General features: G+C 52.0%; 1 protein-coding gene across 2 annotated transcripts in view; it reads left to right on the top strand.

The window, feature by feature from the left end:
* The first annotated feature begins 273 nt into the window (after window positions 1-273).
* Window positions 274-26261, top strand: part of CNN1 (calponin 1) — a 50945-nt gene continuing 24957 nt past the window's right edge. For both annotated transcript variants that reach the window (XM_048487195.1, XM_048487194.1), the window contains exon 1: window positions 274-443. In XM_048487195.1, coding sequence (XP_048343152.1) covers window positions 381-443 — 63 coding nt within the window. In that variant the 5' untranslated portion in view covers window positions 274-380. The remainder of the gene's footprint in view (window positions 444-26261) is intronic.

Below are 26261 nucleotides of genomic sequence, written 5' to 3'. Positions count from 1 at the left end.
GGCTCTTTCTCTCTCTGCCCGGGACTCTCCTTGGGGATGTGGGGGGGGGGGGGCGCCAGAAGGGAGGGCGGGAGGCCCGGGGGTGCTGCGGGGGGTGGGCGACGATTGCGCGACTCAGCCGGCAGCCCCCCGCGGTGGAAAGAATGAGCGGCTTCGTGCCGAGGGGCTGAGATCAGCCGTCGGGGCTGCCAGGGGAGGGGGCGCTTGGCCCGCCCGCCCAGCCAATGGCCGCCGCGCCCCGGGCCGATGGGGGGGGGGGAGGTGGGCGGCCCCCCGGCCGGAGGTTTTAAACGTGGCGCGGAAAGCGGCGACCGGGCAGAGCCAAGCAGAGCGGCCTGCCAGCAGCATCGGTACCACCAGCAGCACCAGCACCCACCAGGATGTCGGCCACGCACTTCAACCGCGGCCCGGCCTATGGCATGTCGGCGGAGGTCAAGAACAAGGTAAGGGCCGCCGAGCCACCGGCCTTCTTGCCCATCTCCTCCCCTGCGTCCTCACAACAGCCCCGCGAGGTAGGCGAGGCCGAGAGCGTGGCTTGCCCCTAGTCACCCGCCGGCTCTCCCACATCCTGATCCGACGCCAGGCTGGTCCCGTCGCACCCCGGCAAGGAAAAAACAACACCCCCCCCCCCTTTCAGGGGTAAATCGCTTCTGGACCTGCTCTTGTTGGGTGTCTGATGTGGTTTGGTGTTGCTTGGCTTTGGTTCTATCCTATCTTCCTCCCCCAAAGCAGCTTCCCTCGTGTTTTACCCTCACAACAACCCCGCGAGGTAGGTTAGGCTGAGAGCACGTGATCGGTTAGCCGCTGAGCTTCCATGGCACGAGCGGGGATTGGGACCTGGATCACGCGCATGACCCCACTTCACCGCCACACGACGCTGGTTGTGACAAAGTGGCTCTTTTCAGAATGCTCCCAACAGCACCGGGTGTTGCACCGGAGTTGCTCTGGGCATCTCTGCAACACTCCTGTGCCTTTGAAAGCTGAGTTAGGAGAAGAAAAGAAGAGTTTTGGATTTATATCCCCCCCACCCCATTTCTCTTCTGTAAGGAGACTCAAAGGGGCTTACAATCTCCTCCCCCCACAACAAACACCCTGTGAGGTGGGTGGGGCTGAGAGAATCCAGAGAAAACTGTGACTAACCCAAGGCCGCCCAGCTGGCACCTGTTGAAGTGCGCAAGCTCATTTGATTCACCAGAGAAGCCTCCACAGCTCAAGTGGCAGAGCAGGGAATCAAACCCGATTCTCCAGAATAGAGTGCACCTGCTCTCTATCACTACACCACGCCGGAGAATAGCTAATGGAAGAGCGTAGTAGCCATTCTGCGCCCCTGCAGAGAGTCCGGGCATCAGAACACATCCTGACAGGCCTCCGATTGTTCTCACACCGCAGATGGGAATGCTGAAGCAGGAAAGAAGCAGGGGCTTGCAAGAGCCCCCCATCCCATCCCACCTCACTCCACCTTAGTACATTTGTAGAGGATGTGAGAATTTACTTCTGCCCAGCTTCTGCTTCTAGGGCCAAAACAGGTCTGTAGGAGATCAAACCTCTCTGTTTACCTATGACAGCTGTGGCGAACCTATGGCACGGGTGCCAGAGGTGGCACTCAGAGCCCTTTCTGTGGGCACGCGTGCACAGAGTTCATCATGTGGGGGAGAGGCGGAAAATCACCTCCCCCATACACACACATCTAGACTAGCCTGGGCATGATCCTTTACCTGGGAGTAAGTTCAGTTGCTGGCAATGGGGCTTACTTCTGAGTAAATCCTCCTAGGGTTGTGATTCACCCATTCAAAGCGTTGCACGGTTGCTTCACCAAGCTTGCTCCCGAGTAACGTGCGCCTCGGAGCCAACTGTTTTTTCTAAATGAGAATCTCAGTATTCAGGTTAAATAGCTGGGTTGGCACTTTGTGATAAATAAGTGGGTTTTGGGTTGCAATTTGGGCACTCGGTCTCAAAAAGGTTCGCCATCGCTGACCTATGAGCATCAGTTATACAGACTGGGGCCCCACAGGAAGGGAGGGGGGTAGTTAAGGAGAAAAAGAAGAGTTTGGATTTATCTCTCCCCCTCTTTTCTCTTCTGTAAGGAGACTCAAGGTGGCTTACAAGCTCCTTTCCCTTCCTCGCCTTGTGAGGCAGGTGGGGCTGAGAGAGTTCTGAGAGAACTGGGACTGACCCAAAGTCAACCAGCAGGAATGTAGCCGTGCGGAAACACATCTGGGTCCCCAGATCAGCCTCCACAGCTCAAGTGGCAGAATAGGGGATCAAACCCGGTTCTCCAGATTAGCATTCACCTGCTCTTAACCACTACGCCACGCTGAACCCTTTTAACTTGTTGACCGCCACTCCATTTTGCAAGGGGAAGCTGGGTTCCTCAGGTTGTTAATAGCATTTAAAGGGAGGGGGGGGGAAGACCTGCTCCCCCCCTCCCCCTTTAAACTGCTAACCTCATGCAGGCGGCCCTGCTCCAAAGGGTGAAACTCCCCGGCCACTGAAAGGGTTAAATCCCTTCTCCCGCTCTGGTCTCAGGGCTGTGTGCCTGAACGCATGGAACCTGTGATCTCTGTGAGGATTGCATTGACCTTGAGCTCCTTCACACCATCCACCTTCTGTCAACTGAAGACTGGGCTGGAATTGAGATCTAGTGGAGAACGGCCACAAAGAATGGCTCCCAGGTATACCCACTCTCCAGACATGGAGGTGCTACTGAGATAAAACAAAAGCTTGCCCCGGGAACTCCTCTGGTGCCGGCAACGCACTGTAGTGTCAGCCTAGGATCTGAGAAACGCAGGCTCCGATCCCCACTCTGCTTGCTGGGTGGACTTGAACCAATCACCTCCCCTCCGGCTAACCAGCGTTGCACGACAGTTGTTGTGAGGATAAAATAGAGAATGTTGTGAGCTGCCGTGGATCCCCACTGGAGAGAAAGGGGGTATAGACAAAGTGGTTGAATAAATGCATGTGAAGATCTGGCAAATGAAGAAGAAGAAGAGTTTGGATTTATATCCCCCCTTTCTCTCCTGCAGGAGACTCAAAGGGGCTTACAATCTCCTTGCCCTGCAAGCAAGCACCCTGTGGCAGTGGGTGGGGCTGAGAGAGCTCCGAGAAGCTGTGACTAGCCCAAGGTCACCCAGCTGGCGTGTGTGGGAGTGCACAGGCTAATCTGAACTCCCCAGATAAGCCTCCTCAGCTCAGGTGGCAGAGCTGGGAATCAAACCCAGTTCCCCCAGATTAGATACGCGAGCTCTTAACCTCCTACGCCACTGCTGCTCCCAAATGAGCCAGAGGACGTGCTCCTGCCGCTCAGCCTCCGGGCCTGCGGAGGTTCCGAGCGAGTTTCAAGCCCTTAAGATTTCTGGGGTATGACTGCTCTTCTCCCAGCCCCTGCCAAGCTTTCTGGAGTCAAAGTCCCCTTCATCAGAGAGAGTTGGACATTTCTGGCCAGCTTCATGGGTGAAACAACTCCTACATTCCTGCTGGGTGACCTTGGGCTAGTCACAGTTCTCTCAGAACTTTCTCAGCCCCACCTGCCTCACAAGGTGTCTGTTGTGGGGAGAGGAAGGGAAAGGAGCTTGTAGGCCACCTTGAGTGTCCTTACAGGAGAGAAAGGTGGGGTATAAATCTTCTTCTCTTCGAAAGTCAGAAGACACAGTTGCCCGCCCCCTCCCTCCTGATCTCCGATCTCCTCCAACCCTGCCGGACAGGTTGCAGCTTACCTGGGCCTTCGCTGGTTTTTCTGATACAAAATCCCTGGCACCGCCTTCCCTGTTTCCCCTATTTCTGCCTTTGAGGTCGAACCAAGTAAGCTGGTGGAAGATCCGTGGAGACATTTTTTTAACTTCTTAAATACCAGTCCTGTGTGTGAGATTCAAACTGGGACTATTAAGCTTTCCTCCTGTGTCCCTTTTCTGCTCTCTGTTGATCCCCCCACTCCACCCTTGCCCCGCCAACCTGAGTTTTCTGCCTGTCATGTTTGGGAAAGCAAATCTGCAGCGTTTGGATGACCTGCACGTTTCCCTCAAGGGGGCAAAGAGCAGCTTCAGGAATCCCTCTGAAGTTGAGGCAGTGGTGCAGGGTTTGGTCTATATAATAATAATAACAACACGAGGTCACTAACAACAACAACACGAGAAGGGTGTTTGGAATATGCTGCCGCAGGAGGTGGTGATGGCCACTAACCTGGATAGCTTTAAAAGGGGCTTGGATAGATTTCAGTGCTCTTTGAAGCTGTGCGGAATAGCAACATCCACTTGCAAACAGTTGTCCGCGGTGGTTCCTTGGGAGCATCCCGCAAAATCGCGAGTCAGGAATGCGTTCGAAGCGGATTCCCTGGGTTACGCATGAAAGGTGGTCAAGCCCGTCTCCTCCGCATGACAGGTTACCATCTGAGGTTTGCTTAATCCACCACGAAGCGGGTAGAGATCCGATCCACAGGCTTCGATCCATGGACAAGCGCCCCAAGCGACTTCATGGAAGTCCCCATTGTATGCCGTGCGTCCGTCCCTCGTTCCAGCGAATTAAGGAAGGCTACCGTGCTGATACGAGGGCCGGAAAGAGCCACCAGCGAGGCCCGTTCTCCTGCGGTTTCTCCAGATCCAGAAGGGAAAGACGAGGAACCCTCTTTAGGGAGGCTACCGCACCTTCATAGTAACGATCCAACCTCTCCATTCGCATAGAACCAAAGAGGTCCACTGCACAGAATATAGATGAATTAAGATTCCTGCCACAATGTAAGGAGATTCCATAGGCAGCAGAAATAAAAGGCTTTGGGAGTAAAAGTCCATTTATTAAGACATCTTAGAAAGCTCAGAGGAGGTACTGCGCGGTGCTTAGAATGACACTTCCGCTTGAAGCACAGGTTATAATACCAGTCACCCCATCCCGCCCTTCCACAGCTTCCCATGGGAACAGAGGCTTCATCTCCCGCGCAAAGATAAAGTCTCCGCCGATGCATCTGGCCCATCGCCCGGGCTGTGGAATGCACTCAAGGTTACTTCACCATCAACACCATTGAATCCTTTACACTTTGGAGGTTTTTAAAGAGAGGCTGGATGGCCATCTGTTAGGAGTGCTTTGATTGTGTGTTCCTGCATTGCAGGGGGTTGGACTGGATGGCCCCTGGGGTCTCTTCCAACTCTATGATTCTATGACAGTGATGGCGAACCTGTGGCACGGGTGCCAGAGGTGGCACTCAGAAACCCTCTCTGTGCAGGCACCGCATAGTCCCATCTAGACTGGCCTGGGCCGCTGGGCTCGATTACTAGCATTAAACCTAAGACCTAGTTTTGGGGAAGCAGTGTAGGTAATCCTGTTAAGCGCTGCAAACCTCACTGATTTTCATCACCGAAGGGAACTAAAGACACAATCCTTTACCTGGGAGTATTAGCTCCAGTTGCTGGCAATGGGTCTTGCTTCAGATGCAAACCCTCCTAGAATTAAGTGATTCACTGTTGGAAGAGTTGCAGGATTTAGCTTCAAAGCAAAACCAGCAACTACCACCAAGCTTACTCCTGAATAAGCATGAGCCACCGGAGCCAATGGTTTTCTAAAACTAAAACCTCAAGTATTCAGGTTAAGGGGTATTTGTGTTGGCCGCTGCGACAAATAAGAGATGGAGTTTTGGGTGGCAATTTGGGTACTTTCGGTCTCTCCAAGAGTTAAAAGCCATCACTTATTTCTATGAGGAGTAAGGCTGTCAAAGTTGTGACAAAGGAGGAGCTGGTTCCTGCAATTGAAAATAGGCCAGCCTGTGACAGCCATGGTATTGTATATAAATGATCTCATAAAGGGAGACGTATCTGGCGGATGACTGCAGAGTATGGAACTCATTCAAAGTGCTAATCCCTGATCCCAGATTTTTGCACAACAGTGTTGGAACGGGCATGCCACGCAAGTGATCCAGCAATTGACCAGGCTTCCCAAATGGGCAGTTGGGGTCATTGCAGTCTCTGGAGGCTTGGGGGGTGGGCCTGTTAGCAACTCCACGTGTCAATGAGCCCTTCTTTTGATGGCGACTGAAGGGCAGCTCCCCACTTGCCGAATAACACCATTCCAGAAAACAATGACCAGGCAAGAGGCTTAAGAATGGCAATTTACGTGGTGACTCAAAGCTTGCCCCCCCACCCTTACTTAGAATTTTAGACTGGCCCTTTTGTTTTTGAGGGTGTTCTGTTTTGACTCCTTCTTTTATGTTTGTTTCAATTCTGCCTTTTGGTCCAATTCAAGGAACCAAAATAGGCATGGCAGAGAATCAAGGACCAAGCAGTCCACAGCAGCTGGAATGGCCACGAATTAGCAAACATCTGCCAAGTCACCAGGGGCGAGTACCAATCTGGGGCATTTCCTAGACCAGTGATGAACCTATGGCACAGGTGCCAGAGGTGGCACTCGAGGACCCTCTCTGTGGGCAGCAGCGCACGGGGGGGTTATCTCGTGGGAAGTGGAAGAATCACACTTACACCACTACACACACACACATCTGGGCTTCAAAGGCATGGTAATGCGCACCGAGCGAGCAAGGGACTTCGGCTGGCAGGCCAGTGCCTGTCAACTCAAAAGGTGGCTGTTAGGCCGGGGGGGGGGGGGGTGCAGAGGGAGAGCCAAGAGATGCTAGAGAGGCACAAAGCAGTGCTAGCTCGGGGACTTGCTGCAGGCTAGATGAGTAGGCTAGCCCCTGCCAGAGTAGATGGGGCAGAGGAAGAGGGAGCCAACCAGTTTTTTCTAAAACTAAAACCCCTCAGCATTCAGGTTAAATTGCCGGGTTAGCACTTTCGCGATAAATAGAAGTGAGAGTTTGGAGTTTGAATTTGGAGCACTTTCCGGTCTCAAAAGGTTATGCCATCATTATTGCGTAGGCTGCAATGTCATCTTGTGCCCGGCATTATGGCAGAGTCTTCCTAGCCTCATGATGGCCCCAGTGCTGAAAATGCTCCTGATCCCGCTTTGAGTGTCTTAGTCCAGGGGAACTGTGCTGAGCAGAAGCACTCCAAGCTCCCCGAAGGTCTTTGCAAGTAAAGTAGAACCTTGACTTGAGACCCAAGAAGAGGCAGGGCATCAAAAATCTGTCATCATAAAGGATGAGGAGGAGTTTGGATTCATGCCCCACCTTTCTCTCCTAAAGAGACTCAAGGTGGCTTACAAGCTCCTTTCAGCCTTCCTCTCCCACAACAGACACCTTGTGCCAAGGGGCAGGTGGGGCTGAGAGAGTTCTGAGAGGGACTGTGGCTAGTCCAAAGGTCACCCGACAGGAGCAGTAGGAGTGCAGAAGACATCCTGGTTCACCAGATAAGCCTCTGCCAATTAGGTGTAGTGGAGTGGGGAATCAAACCCAGTTCTCTGGATTGAGAATCCCACCTGCTCTCTTGTATGCTATGATAGAGTGGTTTTGTTCCACACATACATGAGAAGGAAGCCCCCCATTCGTTGCCACTCCTGAGCGCAAAAGTGTCACTTTGCACCACTGGACAACCACAAAGAGAGGCCTGTAGATTACAGAAAGAGAGAAAGAGAAGAAGGAAAGAGAAGAAGAGAAGAAGAAGAAGAAGAAGAAGAAGAAGAAGAAGAAGAGAAGAGGAGAAGAAGGAGGGGAGGAGGGAGGAGGAGGGAGGGAGGAGGAGGAGTTTGGATTTATGAGTCCCCTTTCTCTCCTGCAGGGAGACTCAAAGGGGCTTACAATCCTCCTTGCCCTTCCCCCCCCTCACAACAAACACCCTATGAGGTGGGTGGGGCTGAGAGAAACTCAGGAGAGCTGAGCTAGCCCAAGATGTGTGTGGGAAGTGCACAGGCTAATCTGAATTTCCAGATAAACCTCCCACAGCTCAAGCGGCAGGGAAGCAGGGAATCCAAACCAGTTCCTCCATATTAGAATGCACCTGCTCTTAACCACTACGCCACTGCACTGCTCCTTGCAGTTCTGATGCACGAGACCACCCTCCATCACTGCTGACTTCATGCTGGACCCCAGCTGCCCTGCCTCAGAGCCAACCCAGACCCAGCAGTTCCGTGGCCAGCCTGGTTTTATAGGGAAGCCCACATGCAAAGGGTCTCCCAGCCCTCTCTCCATCCCTAGCAAATCCAGGAGACCAGAAGCACAGGGAGGAGGGTGGAAGGCCCTTTGTGTGCTATGCTGCAACTCATCCCTTGAAACAAAAGAAAAGTAGTCTCCAGGGGACTGACAGAAAGAGAAAGAAGAGGTTGGGATTTATAGCACACCCCCTTTCTCTTTTGTAAGGAGACTCCAAAGGGCTTATAATCTCCTTTTCCTCCCAAGAAACATCCTGTACAGTAGGTGGGGCTGAGAGAGCTCTCAAGAACTGTGACCTTAGCTCCACGGGGGTCACCCAGCTGGAGAGTGTTGGAGTGCACAAACTAGCCTAGTTCACCAGATAAGCCTCCACAGCACAAGAGTGGCTTGTAGCCCGGGGAATCCAAACCTGGTTCTCCAGACTAGAAGTGCACCTGTTCTTAGCTACTGCAAGCTCTCTCTCTAAGCTGGCTCTCTCACACACACACACACACACACACGTTACCCAAACTTTACCAATGAAAACAGCTTGGGAGATATAATTTTTGGCAGGAAAATTTTGTAAGAGGAAAAGAACCACATAATGTGCAGTCCCTGCCTGGAAGCGAAAGGGAATCAAAGTGCCGGGCCTGGGGGGGCCACTTCCCAACTTCTCTCTCACTGCCTTTGGGGAGTTGCTCAGAGTGGCCGGGTGTGGCTGGCCCAAAGGTCATCTAGGGGAGTTTGCATGGTAGAGAGGATTTGAACGTGGAGTCTCCTGGATCTTAAGCTAGCACTTACCATGGCCCCCACCCTGGAGAGGGATAGCTATGTCCTGGCAGGGGAGACCAAATGAAACTGTGGGCAACACGGCAGAAGAAAGGCTATGATGCGAGCCCAAGAAAGAGCATTACGGGGCAGGGCGGGGGAGTACGGACATAAATGTCCCTGATCGTGAGTCTTCCTTTTCTTCCAGGTCCCCCAGGCTTTTTTCTTACCCAGGGCAAAAGAGAGAGACCTTAGCCACCTTTCCCCAGGTTACAAGAACCCTGCCAAGAGGCTCCGAAGGGTGGGGAGGGTGGGGAGTGCAAGAGAGGTGGAAGGAGGTTGTGGGCAGGGAAAGGAAAAACTGTACCAAGTTCAAAGAAGAACAGCTGGAAACCCAGCTGGCCCGGCCTGATAGCATGGCGGCAGGACCCCACCAGCCCGGAGGAGGCCCCACCCCGGCCCGGCCGTGCCCTAGAGGGTGGGACGGGGGGGTGTCTGGATTTGGCGCCCCAGGGAGAGCAGCAACAGCAGCGGCACAAGGGCTGAAGATCTTGCCCAGGAGCCAGGCTGGGCACCCGTCCCGGGCTCTTTCTCTCTGCCAGGACTCTCCTTGGGGATGGGGGGGGGGGGGGGGGCACCATGAAGGGAGGGCAGGAGGCCAGGGTGCTGCGGGGGGGGGTGGGCGACGGTGCGCGACTCAGCCGGCAGCCCCGCGGTGGAAGAATGAGCAGCTTCGTGCCGAGGGGCAGAGATCAGCCGTCCAGGGCTATACCAGGGGAGGGGCGCCTTGGCCCTACGCCCAGCCAATGGCCGCCGCGCCCCGGAGGCCGATGGGGGGGGGGGGAGGTGGGCGGCCCCGGCCAGAGGTTTTAAACGTGGCGCGGAGAGGCGGCGACCGGGGCAGGAGGCAAGCAGGCAGCCTGCCAGCGGCATCGGTACCACCAGCAGCACCAGCACCCACCAGGATGTGCAGCCACGCACTTCCCAGCCGCGGCCCGGCCTATGGCATGTCAGCGGAGGTCAAGAACAAAGGTAAGGAGCCGCCGAGCCACCGCCCAGCTTCTTGCCCATCCTCCTCCCCTGCGTCCCTCACAACAGCCCCGCGGGTAGGCGAGGCCAAAGGCGTAGCTTGCCCCTAGTCCTGGCTCTCCCACATCTGATCCGACGCCAGGCGTTGGTCCCGTCACTTACCGGCAAGGAAAAACAACACCCTTTCAGGGGTAAATGCGGCTTCTGGACCAGCTCTGCTCTTGGGTGTCTGATGTGGTTTGGTGTTGCTTAGCTTTGGTTCTATCCTATCTTCCTCCCCCCAAAGCCCAGCTTCCCTGCGTGTTTACCCCTCACAACAACCTTGCGAGGCATGTTAGGCTGAGGAAACGCGTGATGCGGTTAGCCGCTGAGCTTCCATAGCTGGCCAGCGATTGGGACCTGGATCCGCAGCGCGCTTGACCCCCACTTCACCGCCACCACGACGCTGGATTTGTGACAAAGTGGCTCTTTTCAGAATGCTCCCAACAGCACCGGGTGTTGCACGGGAGTTACTCTGGGCATCTCTGCAACACTCCTGTGCCTTTGAAAGCTGAGTTAGGAGGAAGAAAGAGAGTTTTAGTTTATATCCCCACCCCATTTCTCTTCTGTAGGGAGACTCAAAGGGGCTTACAATCTCCTCCCCACAACAAACACCCTGTGAGGTGGGTGGGGCTGAAGGAATCAGAGAAAACTGTGAAGGCCTAACCCAAGGCAGCCCAGCTGGCACCTGTTGGGAGTGCGCCAAGCTCATTTGATTCACCAGAGGAAGCCTCCCACAGCTCAGAGTGGCAGGAAGCAGGGAATCAAACCCGATTCTCAGAATAGGAGTGCACCTGCTCTCGATCCCGCACCTGCGCCCGAATAGCTAAATGGAAGGCAGTATTAGCCATTCTAAGCCCCTGCAGAATCCGGGCATCAGAACACATCCTGACAGGCCTCCGATTGTTCTCACACGCCGGATGGGAATGCTTCCAGCAGCAGAGAGCGAGGGGCTTGCAAGGAGCCCCCATCCCATCCCACCTCACTCCACCTTAGTACATTTGTAGAGGGATGTGAGAATTTACTTCTGCCCAGCTTCTGCTTCTAGGGCCAAAACAGGTCTGTAGGAGATCAAACCTCTCTGTTTACCTATGACGGCTGTGGCGAACCTACTGTAAGCGCATGGTGCCAGAGGTGGCACTCAAGAGTATTTCTGTGGGCAGCGTGCCGCACCAGAGTTCATCATGTGGGGGGAGGCGGAAAATCCACCTCCCCATACACACACATCTAAGACCTTAGCCATAAGGCATGATCCTTTGCCACCTGGGGAGTAAGTTCCAGTTGCTGCAGCAATGGGGCTTACTTCTGGAGTAGAAATCCCTCCTAGGGTTGTAGATTCCACCCATTCAAAGCGTTACCTTGGGTTGCTTCACCAAACTTGCTCGAGTAGCGTCAACCACCGAATCCAACTGTTTTTTCTAAATGAGAATCTCAGTATTCAGGTTAAATAGCTGGGTTGGCACTTTGTGATAAATAAGTGGGTTTTGGAGTTTGCAATTTGGGCACTTTCGGTCTCAAAAAAGGTTACTGTATTTTGCTGGCCTAAGAGCATCCAGTTATACAGACTTCAGGGAGGGCCCCACAGGAAGGGAGGGTAGTTAGAGGAGAAGAAGAGTTTAGATTTATCTCTCCCCTCTTTTTCTCTTCTGTAAGGGGACTCAAAGGTGGCTTACAAGCTCCTTTCCTTCCCTCGCCCACAGCAGACACCTTGTGAGGCGGAAGGTGGGGCGGCTGAAGGAAGGGTCTGAGAGAACTGGGACTGACCCAAAGTCAGCCAGCAGGAGTAAGCGATGCGGAAACACATCCTGGGTCCCCAGATCCCAGCCTCCACGAAAGCTCAGAAGTGGCAGAATAAGGGGATCAAACCCGGTTCTCCAGATTAGCTTATTCACCTGCTCAACTCACTCATACGCTGAACCCTTTTAACTTTGTTGACCGCCACTCCATTTTGCAAGGGAAGCTGGGTTCCTCCGGAGTTGTTAACTGGTAGCATTTTAAAGGGAGGGGAAGACCTGCTCCCCTCCCCTTCAAACTACCCAACCTCATGCAAGAGGCCCTGCTCCCAGAGGAGTGAAACTCCCCGGCCACTGAAGGAGGTTAAATCCCTTTCTCAGCTCAAGTACTCAGGGCTGTGTGCCTGAAGCAGCATGGAACCTGTGATCTCTGTAGGGATTGCATTGACCTGAGGCTCCAGCTGCACTGCAATCCACCTTCTGTCCAGCTGGGGCCTGGGCTGGGGTGGGATCTAGTGGAAGCTTGGCCACAGGGAGTGGCTCCCCAGGTATACCCACTCTCAGCAGACATGGGAGGTGCTACTGGGAGATAAGCCAAGAGCGCTTTGGGAACTCTCCTGCGGTGCCGACCAGCGCGCACTGTCAGTGTCCAGGCCCTAGGGATCCAGAAGCATGAGAATAAGTCCACACTCTGCAGCACGTTGGGACGGAACCAATCACCTCCCTCATTCCGGCTAACCAGCGTTGCGACAGGTGTTGTGAGGGATGAAATGAGAGAATCATTTGCATGGAGCTGCATTGGATACACAGGGGAGGTATAGAACAAAAGTGGTTTGATAATTACATGTGAGGAATCTGTGATGAGAAGAAGAAGAGTTTGGTTATAATGCCTTTCTCTCCTGCAGGGGCTCAAAGGAGGCTCCCCCACAAATCCCTTGCCCTCACAGCTCACAAGAAGCACCCTGTAGCAAGGGTGGGTGGAGCTGAGAGGAGGCTCAGGAAGCTGTGAGCCAGCCCAAGGTCACCCGGCTGGAAAGTGTGGCCCAGGGTGCTGGGACTAAATCCTAGAACTCCCCAGATAAGACCTCCCTCAAACAAGATGACAGAGCTGAGGAATCAATTAGAATTCCCCCCTGATTCCGATCATGAGCTCTTAGCCTCCCTCGCCATTGCTGCTGTCCCCAAATGGGAGGCCAGGGGACGTGCTCCTGCGACTTTCAAACTCAGACTGCGGAGGTTCGGCAGAGTTTCAAGCCCTTACTCTCGTTCTGGAGCCATGGGCTGCTCTTCCTCCAGCCCCTGCCAAGCTTTTCACCAGTCAGAATCCCTTCAAAATCCAGAGAGAGGTTGGACATTTCTGGCCAGAAACTTCATGGGTGGCTCGCTCCTACATTCCTGCTGGTGACCAGGGCTAGTCTGGGTTCTCTCCAGGGGAACTTTCTCAGCCCACCCTGCCTCTAGGAATCCTCCTGGTAGTGGCCAAGGAGAGGAAGGAAAGGAGCTTATGAGCCTGCCAGAAGTCATCCTTGCACAAGGAGAGAAATTGAAAGGGATATCAGGCATCACTATTCTCTTGAAAGTCGAAGAAGACACAGGGTGCCCGCCCCTCCCTCTAGATCTCCGTCCTCCTCCCTTCTTGCGGACAGGGTTGCAGCTTACCCTGGGCTTCCATGGTTTCTGCCGTCCACCAGAATCCTGACGCTGCCTTCCTGTTCATCCCTATTCTCCATTTTGAGAGACCAGAACAAATGCCAAAGCTGAAATTGAAGAATCAGTTGAGGCAATTTTTTCTTCTTAAATACAAAGGAATCCCTGTGTGTGAGATTCTGACTGGGACTATTCCAAGCTTTCCTCCTATGTCCCTTTCTGCCACTCTGGTGAGTCCCTCCTGCTCACCGCCAGAAGCCTGAGGTTTTCTGCTACCTGTAATGTTTGGCAGAGAAACGAATACTGCAACGTTTGGATGACCTACTACGTTTCCCTCGAGAGGCAAAACAGGGGCAACTGGGAATCCCTCTGAGAGTTGAGGCAGTGGTGCAGGAGTTTGAATCTCTCTCATCATGTAGCTGCAACACAGGGGTCACTAAACAACTGAGAAAGGTGTTTGGAATATCCTACTTGGGGGTAGAGTGATGGCCATAACCCTGGATAGCTTCCAAGGGGGGGGCTTGGATGGGTACAAGGTAACTCATTTTGAAGCTGTCGAAGATAACCAGCTGCATCCACTTACAAACAGTTCCCGTGAGAAATTATGGTTTGAAAAGCATTATTTTCTAGCATTATTGGAATATTCTAAGAATACTCCAATATTGCATAGCAACGATACAAGAGATGCTGTTTGGGGGCTGACACCCGGCAGTTCATAACCCGTGCTCTGAATTGGCACAGCTTTCACATTAAACTACTGAGAATTCCCCACTTCGACCCGAGACAGCACACCTGTTTTCAAAGCGTTGCCGAGAATCTTCACCAGAAGGCTAGTTCAAAGGGCAGGAGTATAGAATTTAGAAATTTCTCATTAGCACCGTTTCATCCCTGTAGTATTTTACTCACACATCGGATTTATTCTGCATACCGCCTTGAATTTCCTGCACAACCCATTTGCCTAGCCCGGGGAGGTTACTGGCGGAGCAACAGGCAAACAAGATTCAGAGTTTGCAGAAACTAGGCACAGTTCAATGTGTGTTGAAGTCCGTTTTCTCAGCAGGCCTTTCGTTTTGCCAAGAGACAGAGGGGCATTCATTTAGAAAATGCTGGGGGAAGAATTCGGACTAATAAAGGAAACTTATTTATTCCGCATAACATGTAATCCCGGTGTTTTGGAGATAATACTGCCACAGGAGGTGAGTGATGGCCACTAACCTGGATAACTTTAAAAGGGCTTGGACAGATTTATGGAGGAGAAGTCGATCTCTGTGGCTACCAATCTTGATCCTCGATGATCTGAGTTACCAAATGCCGCAACAGACCAGGTGCTCAGGAGCAGCAGCAGCGGTAATGTAAGAAGGCCATTGCTTTCACATCCTGCCTGTGAGCTCCCAAAGGCACCTGGTGGGCCACTGCGAGTAGCAGAGTTCTGGACTAGATGGACTCTGGTCTGATCCAGCAGGCTCTTTCTTGTGTTCTTATGATTTGAAAATCGAGCTTCATCGTCTATGGCACAAACCAGCTGAGTCAGCCAGTGGTAATCTGACTGCGGCTAAAGCCATTTCAGAAGAAACAATAAGGGCAGCACTTGCCGAAACATCTTCAAATCGACAAAAGTGTATCTGTCAGATTCAGAAGGCAGCCCTGCTGGGATCTGCCTGAGATACTGTGCGATACATTACAACTTCCTGGGCCTCTGGGTGAGGCTTGAATTTAAATGAAGGGCCAACAACCAGCTAAAGATCTGGCAGCTGTGAAATCTACCATAATAATAATAATAATAATAATAATAATAATAATAATAATAATAATAATAATAATAATAATAAACCTTCAGTAGGCATTAATAAAATACAGAATTGAAAACAAACAGTGCAGAAAATCTGAACTACAGGGAACGATCAAGAAGAAGAAGAAGAAGAAGAAGAAGAAGAAGAAGAAGAGTTTGGATTTATATCCCCCCTTTCTCTCCTGCAGGAGACTCCAAAGCGGCCCCGGCAATCTCCTTGCCCTTCGCCCTCCCACAACAACCACCCTGTGAGAGGTAGGTGGAGACTGAGGGCTCAAGGAGGTCAGCTTGTGACTAGCCCGAGGTCCGCCAGCTAGGCTGGTGTGTGGGAGTGTACAGGCTAATCTAGAATTCCCAGATAAGCCTCCACAGCTCGAAGGCCCGGCCAAGGCTGGGAATCAAACCGGTTCCTCCAGATTAGATACCTTGCAGCTCTTCTTAACCTCCTAAGCCACTGCTGCTCCAACACACCCAGAATCCCAAGGGAATTTACAGCCACATCTCAATATTATGGATGAGAGCTATTATTGTAACAAAAAAAAAAAAAACAAGGCCAAAGATTAGGATTAGAGCACCTTAGCAGAGGAGGGATGATTCAATGAGAAATCAGGTCTAAAATCAGCATGTTTGGGACAGTCAAATAAAGCGATGCCCAGCATCGCCTCCAGGAGTGTTAATTACAATGCCAGAACAGCAGCACAGTGCTAGTGGAACCCCACGGGTCCTCGAAAATACACCCTTGAAGAAAGGCTGAGGGAAAAGAGGGGTTGCTTTTAGCTCTAGTGAGGGAACCCACCTTTGTTTAGGATTGAACAAGAACCTTTTAATAGCAGGCCATGTGCACTTTAAGTAGGGACAATGCCACCAAGGTATAGCATGGGTGAGCAGGGGACACCCCGCCCAGCTCCTTGAACCCAGAACCAAGAGTTGGAGTTTGCTTCTTCACCTAAAGGGGCGACAGGAGGATTTGATTCGGCTGCAGCTGCCACCAGCATTGATCCGTTTCCCATCTGGACCAGGGGTTCTGCGTCTGTGTGTGCCATCCAAGTTCATGGCCCCTTACCAGCAGCCCAGCAAGGGGCTTCCTAGAAGCGACTGCTTTTGAGGCAGGAAGTAATTTGCCTCTGCAGAGCAGCCCATCCAGGAATATCTCCAGATTTGGGGGCTATGAACTTTTTTAGAAGTCGAAGAGGAACAACAAAGGAGCTTTGCCCCTCGTAAGCAGGTTAGATTCCCAGAAATCTAGCTTCTGGTCTCCTAAGGTGCTTCTGGACTCAAATCCTGGCTGTTCCAACATGGCCGCCTTCCCCAACTTCCTCTGCAGGAGTCCTTCTTTGCTGGCCTTGCATCCAAGCTCTCAGAAGCTTCCAGCACCCGGCAACCCCAGCAAGGGGCTTTCAAGGCGCATGAGAAGCAGAGGGGGTCTGCCATTGCCCTCCCCTGCAGTCTTTCCCCCCTTCCAAGCACTGGAGTCCAGCTTTTGCCTAAAGAGATCCCGAACAAAGGTCCGAGGCTCGCCAAGGCCCACCTGACCTCCGTACAGCGTCGCCATAAAACACCTGCTGGGGGACAGCTAATCTCTGCTTCCCACAGCCCAAATTCAGTAGCATTTCCTGCAAAGTCAGGGTTGGTTGGGCTGCTGTCCTGGAACACAGGAGTGCCTTTTCCGGGCCCGCTTCCCAGCCCTTTAGCCAAGCACCTGGCCACGGAACTGGGTCAGCCGGTTCCCTCCCACGGTGACTGCAGGAGGAAGGGATTCTGCTCCAGGGAAGATGCCACCTGCGTGAGAGCACTTCTGCTTCAGGAGGTGACACAGGTGGGCGGAGGACACTTCAGATAGGGCAGCTTCTGGGGCCATCTTTATTTATTTATTTTATTTATTTATCATATTTATATACCGCCCTCCCCCAAAGGCTCAGAAGCGGTGTCCATCAATCAGAAAAACAATTTAAAACATATAATAATACGCCGTCACTAAAACTTGCAGATGAGCTTCAACCCCTCCCTCCCCTTTGTGTACCCTTGGAGGCCAGATGTTTCTTCATGGCGAAGTTAGAAATCATCCCAGCTGGCCAAATGCCTGGCCCGGAACCGAGTCCGTTTACACAGGCCTCTCGCGGAAGCTCTGTAAGCCCCGCCCAGGTCTACAGTCTCACTTTCGGAAGCCTGCTTCCACCAGGTAGGGGGCCAGGAAGCCGTGAAAGCCCTGGCCCTTGTAGAGGGAACAACCCGGATAGCCTTGGGGCCAGGGATCACCAGTAGGTCCGCCTCCAATGAGTGGAGGGGCCTAGAAGGGCAATATAGGGAGAGACGGTCCCTAAGCCCATTCTCACCCTGCTCAGAAATGAGGCGGTCACCTCAAGTGGCACTTTTTGGGTGCCCTTAAGGGGTAGCTAATGGGAGACGAACCTCAAGGGACTTGGGATGCAATCTTAGGGGGATTCTCCTGTACTTGCCAGCCTCCCTGAAACAAACATGGGGCCTTAGCCAAGAATGAGCCCACGATGTGTTGCGGGGAAGAGGAAGAGATTGGATTTATATCTCCCCTTTCTCTCCTTTAAGGAGACTCAAAGGAGCTTTCTCTTCTCCCCCCACAACAAACGCCCTGTGAGGGGCTGAGAGAGCTCCGAAGAACTGTGACTAGCCCAAGGTCACCCAGCTGGCATGTGTTGGAGTGCCCAAAGCTAATCTGGTTCCCCAGGATAATCCTCCACACACTTTTAAGTGGCAGGCCCGAGGGAATCAAACCCAGTTCTCCAGATTAGAGTGCACCTGCTCTTAACCACTACACCATTGGTAGGTCAGGGGAAAGACAGGCTGCCTTGGGCATTAAAACGTCTCAGCTGTACCCGGACAGCCACTCTGGGGCCTTCTTAGGTCAGGTGAGAGATTTTTATGCCGCTGCTTACTGCAGTCCTGGAATATCCCCCCCTCCTCCACTTCCACAACTCCCCAGATGATACTGCACGTGATTGTTCTAGGAGCAAACAAACACAGAAAGGGTATTGTGGTTCCTTAAAGAATAAATAGACTAACAGCATAAACTGGGAAAAATGGGTGAAAAGGCCACGAACTGTAAGATGGCCTTGCCACACCCACACACCCCTTTCCTGATCCTACAACCGGGTTTCTCTCCCATTGCTGTGATAATGTGTTTCTGCTGAGTAGAATTGGAGCTCGGTGGAAACTCAAAATTAGCTCAGTGATGTAGCAAACCTTTTGAGGGCCGAGGTGCCCCTAGAATTGCAACCCAAGAGCCCACTTATTTATCACAAAAGTGCCAACGCAGCAATTCAACCACCTGAATACTGAGGTTTTAGTTTAGAAAAAAGCGGTTGGCTCCAAAGGCATGCATTACTGCAGTGGCTTGGTGAGTGGTAGTCGGTGGCGTTGCTTTGAAGCAACTATGCAACTCTTCCAATGGGTGAATCACAACCCTAGGAGGGTTTACTCAGAAGCAAGCCCCATTGCCAGCAACTGAGCTTATGCCCAGGTAAAGGATCATGCTTTAGTTCTTTGCATGAAAATCAGTGGGGTTTAACAGCGCTTGACAGGGTTACCTAAACTGCTTCCCCAAAACTAGGTCCTTAGGAGTTTAGTAACACAATAATGCGAAGGCCCAGTGGCCCAGGCCAGCCTAGATGTGTGGGGAGGGGGGGGGGCTCTGCTTGCACGTGCCCACAGAGAGGGCTCTGAGTGCCACCATGGGCGTAGCTTCTGCTTCAGTCAGCTCTCAGGTGGTGCTACCCTTCTTGCTAACCAACCCCCCACCCCACCCCAGCTTGAAGGATATTGGGGAAGTGCTGTGTTGCAATTTGTCTGTCTTCGATGGTGGACGGCCAGGCTAGATGAAAGAGTCGGGGAATTTTTCTGGACATGGATCTCTGGTTTGTACCAGGATCCCTTGTGAAGCTGAGAAGATTCTGGCCCACAGTTTCCACTTGTGGGTGCAATACTACTCATGGGGCCAAACGTGTCTGACGGATCCCAATCAGTGGATATTCTTCGGGCAGTTTGCTTCCTCTCTTTGCGCCCGGCCTCTCCCCGGGCTGCTGAGCCTTTGCTCCTTTCCAGAGCTACATTCTTCGGCTCCTGTCCTGGCCACCATCCCCCTCTCCGCTGCCGATGGAGACTGAGGGAAGCCACAGACTTGCCGTATATGGTCAGGTTTGGGGTTTCTTCATAGGCTGGTTCTAAATAAGGCTTGGTTTGGCAGGATGTGTCTCTGGCAGGCAGGCAGGCAGTGCGTCTCCACTGAGAGACCCCAGCCAGAACAGAGACCCCCGCCCCCCCTCTCAACGCATATGCACGTGCATACACAGCCCGCGAAGTGCAGCCAGGGAGATAAAAGACCTTGGGGATGTGGAGAGGGGAAGGGAAGTCACCTACCTGTAGAGCAGGTAACCCCTCACCTTGAACAGCCTCCCAGGGAGACATGTGGCCCCAGTTGCGGCCACAGGAAGGACAGTGTCAGGGGAAAGATGATCCTCTGCAGGCCACTGGCAGGTCCCAAATCCAGGGTGTAAAACCCACAACCTCCCTTCTATGAGATAGAAGCTGGGAACTGAAACGGTTGCTGTGCTGCTACCTTCGTTCCATAGAATTATGGGAAAGGTAGTTTTTTTTCAGGTTGCACACAGCGCTTAAGAACATAAGGAAGAGCCAGCTGGATCAGACCAGAGTCCATCTAGTCCAGCACTCTGCTACTCACAGTGGCCCACCAGGTGCCTTTGGGAGCTCACATGCAGGATGTGAAAGCAATGGCCTTCTGCTGCTGCTGCTCCTGAGCACCTGGTCTGCTAAGGCATTTGCAATCATATCAAGGAGGATCAAGATTGGTAGCCAGAGATCGACTTCTCCTCCATAAATCTGTCCAAGCCCTTTTTAAAGCTATCCAGGTTAGTGGCCATCACCACCTCCTGTGGCAGCATATTCCAAACACCGATCACATGTTGCGTGAATAAATGTTTCCTTTTATTAGTCCTAATTCTTCCCCCCAGCATTTTCAATGAATGCCCCCTGGTTCTGGCAAAACGAAAGGCCTGCTGAGAAAACGGACTTCAACACACATTGAACTGTGCCTAGTTTCTGCAAACTTGAATCTTGTGCCTGTTGCCTGCCAGTAACCTCCCGCTAGCAAATGGGTTGTGCAGGAATTGGCAGTATGCAGAATAAACTGATGTGAGCAGGCCACTACAGGGATGAAACGAAAGCAATGAGAAATTTCTAAATTTATACCCTGCCCTTGAACCAGCCTTCTGGGTGAAGATCTCTGCAACGCTTGAAAACAGGTGTGCTGTTCGGGCCGATGTAGAATTGTGTGAAGCCATCGGAAGCTGTGCTTAATTCAGAGCACGGGTTACAACTGCTGCAGGCCAGGGCCCCCAAACAGTATCTCTGGTATTTGCTATAATATTGGAGTATCTTAGAAGACTTCCGCACACGCAAAATAATGCGTTTTCAAACCACTTTCACAACTGTTTGCAAGTGGATGTTGCTATTCCGCACAGCTTCAAAGAGCGGTTTGAAAGTGCATTATTCTGCATGTGCGGAATGAGCCTTGATCTTTCCAATGGCACCATCTTCCTGAGGCCACAGATGCAGAGCAAAGATCTGGAACCGCCCTAGGTGAGGGTTACTATTTGTACAGCCTGTCAATCCCGTTGTTATGAAAAACAAGGGAAAGGGTCTCCCAAGCCTCATTTTTCATCTAGGATACTACTTCAGCACTTTCTCCTGTGCTGTTGTTCTCAGTAGTGGCATAGTGGTTAAGAGCAGGTGGACTCTAATTTGGAGAACCAGGTTTGATTCCCCACTCTGCCACTTGAGCTGTGGAGGCTTATCTGGGGAACCAGATTAGGTTGTGCACTCCAGCGCATGCCAGCTGGGTGACCTTGGGCTCGTCACAGTTCTTTGGAGCTCTCTTAGCCCCACCCACCCGACAGACCCATCATCTGGCTCGCTCCATCTTCCACCAGCAGGTAAAATTGTGAGTCCCCCCATCTCAGACTTGCCTGTTTTGGTATTTCTGCTTTCAAAAGGCAAGGATATATATATATATATAAAAAATTATATATATATATATAAAAATGGAAAAAGAACCCAGGCAAAGCAAGCCACTCGCGTCTTTCTGGAGATGGAACCTGTCTAGGTAACATATGTATGCAGCAGTGGCATAGTGGTTAAGAGCAGGTGCATTCTAATCTGGAGGAACTGGGTTTGATTCCCTGCTCTGCCACTTGAGCTGTGGAGGCTTCTCTGGGGAATTCAGATTAGCCTGTGCACTCCCACTGCTGCTCAGCTGGGTGACCTTGGGCCTGAATCCACCGCAGCTTCTCGGAGCTCTCTCAGCCCCACCCGCCTCACAGGGTGTTTGTTGTGAGCGGGGAAGGGAAAGGAGATTGTAAGCCCCGTTGAGTCTCCTTACAGGAGAGAAAGGGGGGGATATAAATCCAAACTCTTCTTCTTCCTTTCAAAAAAAGGTTTTTGTCTCGCCTTCACAAGTTAAGACCAAGGCTGCCACAAGGGAAACTACTTGGCTGCGGAATTTCCGAGAGATCCATTATTTTATGCTTATCTGGGACCCACCTAGTTTCTGATCATTGTACACGTGACTCATTCCTGCAGTGGTCTTACTGTAGAACGGCTTGGGTGCTGTGGAGCTGGTAGTCAATATAGTACTCTGTCAGGGTCCGTCGGAGTTCTGTCTGTCCCTGTTCCTTCCTATGAGGAGACAAGGAGGATGCTGGGCTTGGTTTATAGAGAGACGTCACTGGGCGCTGTTCGACAGCTGGGAGTCCAACACAAAGGGCGGCATCGCTAGTCCAGATACAGCAATCTGTTAACATTTGCTAGCCACAAACTAGAGCGGGGATCGCTTGCTGCCGCTATCACTTTGGGTGCCGTGCTGATTATTCCCGTAGCCATAAAGCCCCCTGCGTAGCCTGATTCTGGGGAGAGAATCGGTTGCAGAATTGCGTTGGGAGCAGCTGCCATAGAAGGGCACACTCCCAAAGACTCTTTTCTACGAATAATCGCTAGGGGCTGACTTCTGAATAGACCAGGCTGCTTCTTTAGCTTTTCAGTTCTTAACCAGCCCATTGTTGGCTCATAAACTTACCATTTCACTGGGTTTAGATGTAAAGGAAAATGGATATGTGTGAGTCATAGAATCATGGAGTTGGAAGAGACCCCCAAGGGCCATCCAATCCAACCCCCTGCAATGCAGGAACACACAATCAAAACCATCGAGCCTCTCTTTAAAAACCTCCAGAGAAGAGACTCCACCACCCTCCAAGGCAGTGCATTCCACTGTCCAACAGCCCGGACTGTCAGGAAGTGTTTCCTGATTTTTAGGTGGAATCTCTTTCCCTTCACCTTGAACCCATGACTCCTGGTCCTAGTCTCTGGAGCAGCAGAAAACAAGCTTGCTCCCTTACCAACATGACATCCCTTCAAATATCTAATCATGGCTATCATGTCACCCCTTAACCTTCTCTTCACCAAACAAAAAACATCTCCAGCTCCACAGAGTCTTTTCCTCGTAGGGCACAGCTTCCAGACCTTTGACCATTTTGGTTGCCCTCCTCTGGACCCCTTCCAGCTTGTCAATATCCTTCCTGAATTGCTGTGCCCAGAACTGCTTACCCAGGTGAGGAGTCTAACCAATTACAGAATAGAGAATTGCCATTACATCCTCTCCATCTAGACCAGGAGGTGAGGGAACTGCGGCTCTCAGATGTTCAGGAACTACAGATTCCCTATCAGCCTCTGTCAGCATGGCCCAATTGGCCCATGCTGGTAGAGGGGTTTACTGATAAGTGAATATGCAGACCCTGAATTTATCCTGAGAGTCAGCAGATTCCTACCCCGATCTAGGCTACTATAACTCCTATTGAGTAGGAGTACTTTCAATGCATTTGGCAATTGGATTTCACTGCGTGAAATGGCAGAAACCTCTTGCAAACAATTGCTAAAGTGCAATGGAAGTGGATTGAAGGGGCATTATTTGAAGTTAAGTGGAAATTGCCTGCAGAGACTGGGCAGCTGTAGACAGCTTAGACAGACTCCTGTGTGCACAAAGAGCTCTGATTCAACCTCAGATGGGGTGGAGTGTCGGGGGGTCGCCATGCTGCTGCTTTGCAGGAAGTAGAAGAGCTGGGCTCCTTCAAATCAGGAGCCTGGTGCCAGGTCTGCCCCCGAGACCAGGAAGGTTTTTGGGGTGTGAGCTTTTGAGAGTCGAAGTTCCTTGAGTCAAATGCAGTAGGTGATGAAGAAGAAGAGTTGGATTTATTTCCCCCATTTCTTTCCTATAGGGAGACTCAAAGGGGCTGACAATCTCTTCCCTCCCCCCACCCCACCCCAGCAAACACCCTGTGAGGTGGGTGGGGCCGAGAGAGTTCTGTAGAGCTGTGACTAGCCCAAGGTCACCCAGCTGGCACTAGTTGCACAGGCTAATCTGGTTCACCAGCTAAGCCTCCACAGCTCCAGTGGCAGAATGGGGAATCAAACCCAGTTCTCCAGATCAGAGTGCACCTGCTCTTAACCACTAAGCCACGCTGGCAGTTTTGCCTCTTCAAAGTTTCTACTCAAAAGTCTTGTTGGTCTCTCAGGGGCTCCTAGACCTGAAAGCGGCTGTTTCAACCCCCCAAAATGTCCGTGTGGAGGCTGGGCATGGTGGCAGGAGACTTGCTCCCATTTCCCCTCCATACGCTCACAGGAGGGCTGAGAAGGACTTGTGTTAGAAGGGAGTTTAGGAATACAGAGGATGGACGGCCTGGGCCTGGGGCTGCTCTCTGAGGGGCTCGGCCTAGGCCAGTGATGGCGAACCTTTTAGAGACTGAGTGCCAGGGGCGGAGCGAGGGGAAACTGCACCTGGGGCACGCGTGCGCTCTGTGCCCCTGCCACGCCCCCGTCCTGCCTTGGAATGCCCCTGGAATGTCCCAAAACACCCCTGCCCGCCCCAGAACACCCTCGCCACACCCCCACAGAGGCGCGCACCCAGTGCATTGCGCACTCCTCGTCCCCTTAGTGCTATGCCACTGCCGGGTGCCCAAATTGGGGCTACAGCTCGCGTGCCCACAAAGAGGGCTCTGAGTGCCACCTCTGGCACCCGTGCCATAGGTTCGCCACCACTGGCCTAGGCTGTCACTCCCTGCAAAGTAATTTCCCTGAATACAAAACAAACAATTTATCAGGGAGAAGGATCCCAGCACAGCTTATTCCAAGCCAAGGCAACCGGCTTCTGCGGGGCTTTCAAAGACTGCCACCATGCCCAGCCTCCACACGGACATTTGGGGGGGTTGAAACAGCCGCTTTCAGGTCTAGGAGCCCCTGAGAGACCAACAAGACTTTTGAGTAGAAACTCCCCAGCACGGCAGGGGGGCCAGTCAGGGTCTTCCGGCGGGCTGGATGTGGCCCGCGGGCCATATAATGCCCAGGTCTGGCTTACGCAGACAACCTCTGCTGATGACCGAAGGAAGGCCTGACCATGGAGACCAGGAGTTCCCATTCATTTCTCTGTACAGCCAGTCTAGCATCATGGTTGAGAGCAGGTGGACTCTAATCTCGGGAACCGGGTTTGACTCTCCACTCCTCCACATGAAGCCTGCTAGTTGACCTGGGGCTAGTCCTCTCCAAACTCTCTGAGCCCCACCTGCCTCACAAGGTGTCTGTTGCAAGGAGAGGACAGTAAGGCAATTGTAAGCTGCTTTGAGACTCCTTAAAAGCAGAGCAAAGTGGGGTATAAATCCAAACTCCTCCACTCTTCTCCCCCCATTTTGTGGTGTCGCCAGTGAGCGTCTGGAGGGTCACACAGAATTTAAACATACGAGAGCTTTAGAAGTGTCAGGATTCTATATCAATCAAGTGACATTCCTCCAACCAACCATCTGCCTACTAATGAAACCACCTCCTAGCAATTCCTGACTGGTTTTCAACTGGAATCCCTGGCTTGGATCCAGACGAGACATTTCTGCCGGTGGAAGGATTTCCACCCACAGAGTCAGGACACCGAGCATGGTTGTCAGCTGACTGAACATTCCCGATGGGTAGCTGGGTTAGTCTGTGCCAGCAAAATCAAACAAAAGTCCACTCAAATACTCACAACGTTTCTTCCTGCACAAGCTTCCGTGAGTCAGAACTCCACTTCATCAGAGGCACATGAAGTGGAAAATCGTTTCGCAGAGACTTTACAGCCAAAGTCACAAGACAAGGGAGAGAAAAAGGAGGGGTTGGGCCAGAGAGAAATCCCTTTTGGAAATCCTGTTGTCAATCATTGAGGTATGAATCAGACAGAAGATGGACAGAGTGGAATAGAATCATAGAATCATAGAATCCTAGAGTTGGAAGAGACCCCAAGGGCCATCAAGTCAAACCCCCTGCCATGCAGGAACACACAATCAAAGCACTCCTGACAGGTGGCCTTCCAGCCGAGGTTAGAAAACCTCCAAAGAAGGAAACTCCGCCACACTCCAAGGTAGTGCACTCCACTGCCGAACAGCACTGACTGTCAGGAAATTTTTCCTAATGTTCAGGTGGAATCTCTTTCCCTTCCCCTTGAACCCATTACTCCTGGTCCTAGTCTCTGGAGCAGCAGAAAACAAGTTTGCTCCCTCACTAACATGACATCCCTTCAAATATCTAAACATGGCTATCATGTCACCTCTTCACCTTCTCTTCACCAAACTAAACATCCCCAGCTCCCTAAGTCTCTCCTCGTAGGGTATGGATTCCAGACCTTTGATCATTTTGGTTGCCCTCCTCTGCACCCATTCCAGCTTGTCAATTTCCTTCTTGAATTGCGGTGCCCACAACTGTACACAGTGTTCCGGATGAGGTCTAACCAATGCAGAATAGAGAGGTACAATTACATCCCTCGATCTAGACACTACACTCCTATTGATACAGCCCAGAATCACATTGGCTTTCTTGGCTGCCACATCACACTGCTGCCTCATGTTCAGTTTGTGGTCTAGTAAGACTCCCATCCTATATCTGTGCATTTCATTTTTTCTGCCTAAGTGCAGTATCTTACATTTATGTCTGTTGAAATTCATTTTGTGAGTTTTGGCCCAGCTCTCTAATCTGTCCAGGTCATTTTGCATTCTGACCCTGCCCTCTGCAGTATTAGTTACCCCTCCTAATTTGTTGTCATCTGCAAATTTGATTAGCATGCCCTCTATTCCATCATCCAAGTCATTGATAAAAATAATGTCCCATCAAGTAGGAGAAACTGCATCTAATCAAGGAAGGTGCC

This window comes from Sphaerodactylus townsendi, linkage group LG03 (assembly GCF_021028975.2).
Source record: "Sphaerodactylus townsendi isolate TG3544 linkage group LG03, MPM_Stown_v2.3, whole genome shotgun sequence".
Classification (NCBI taxonomy): Eukaryota; Metazoa; Chordata; class Lepidosauria; order Squamata; family Sphaerodactylidae; genus Sphaerodactylus; species Sphaerodactylus townsendi.
This window is presented reverse-complemented; position numbering and strand designations above follow the sequence as displayed.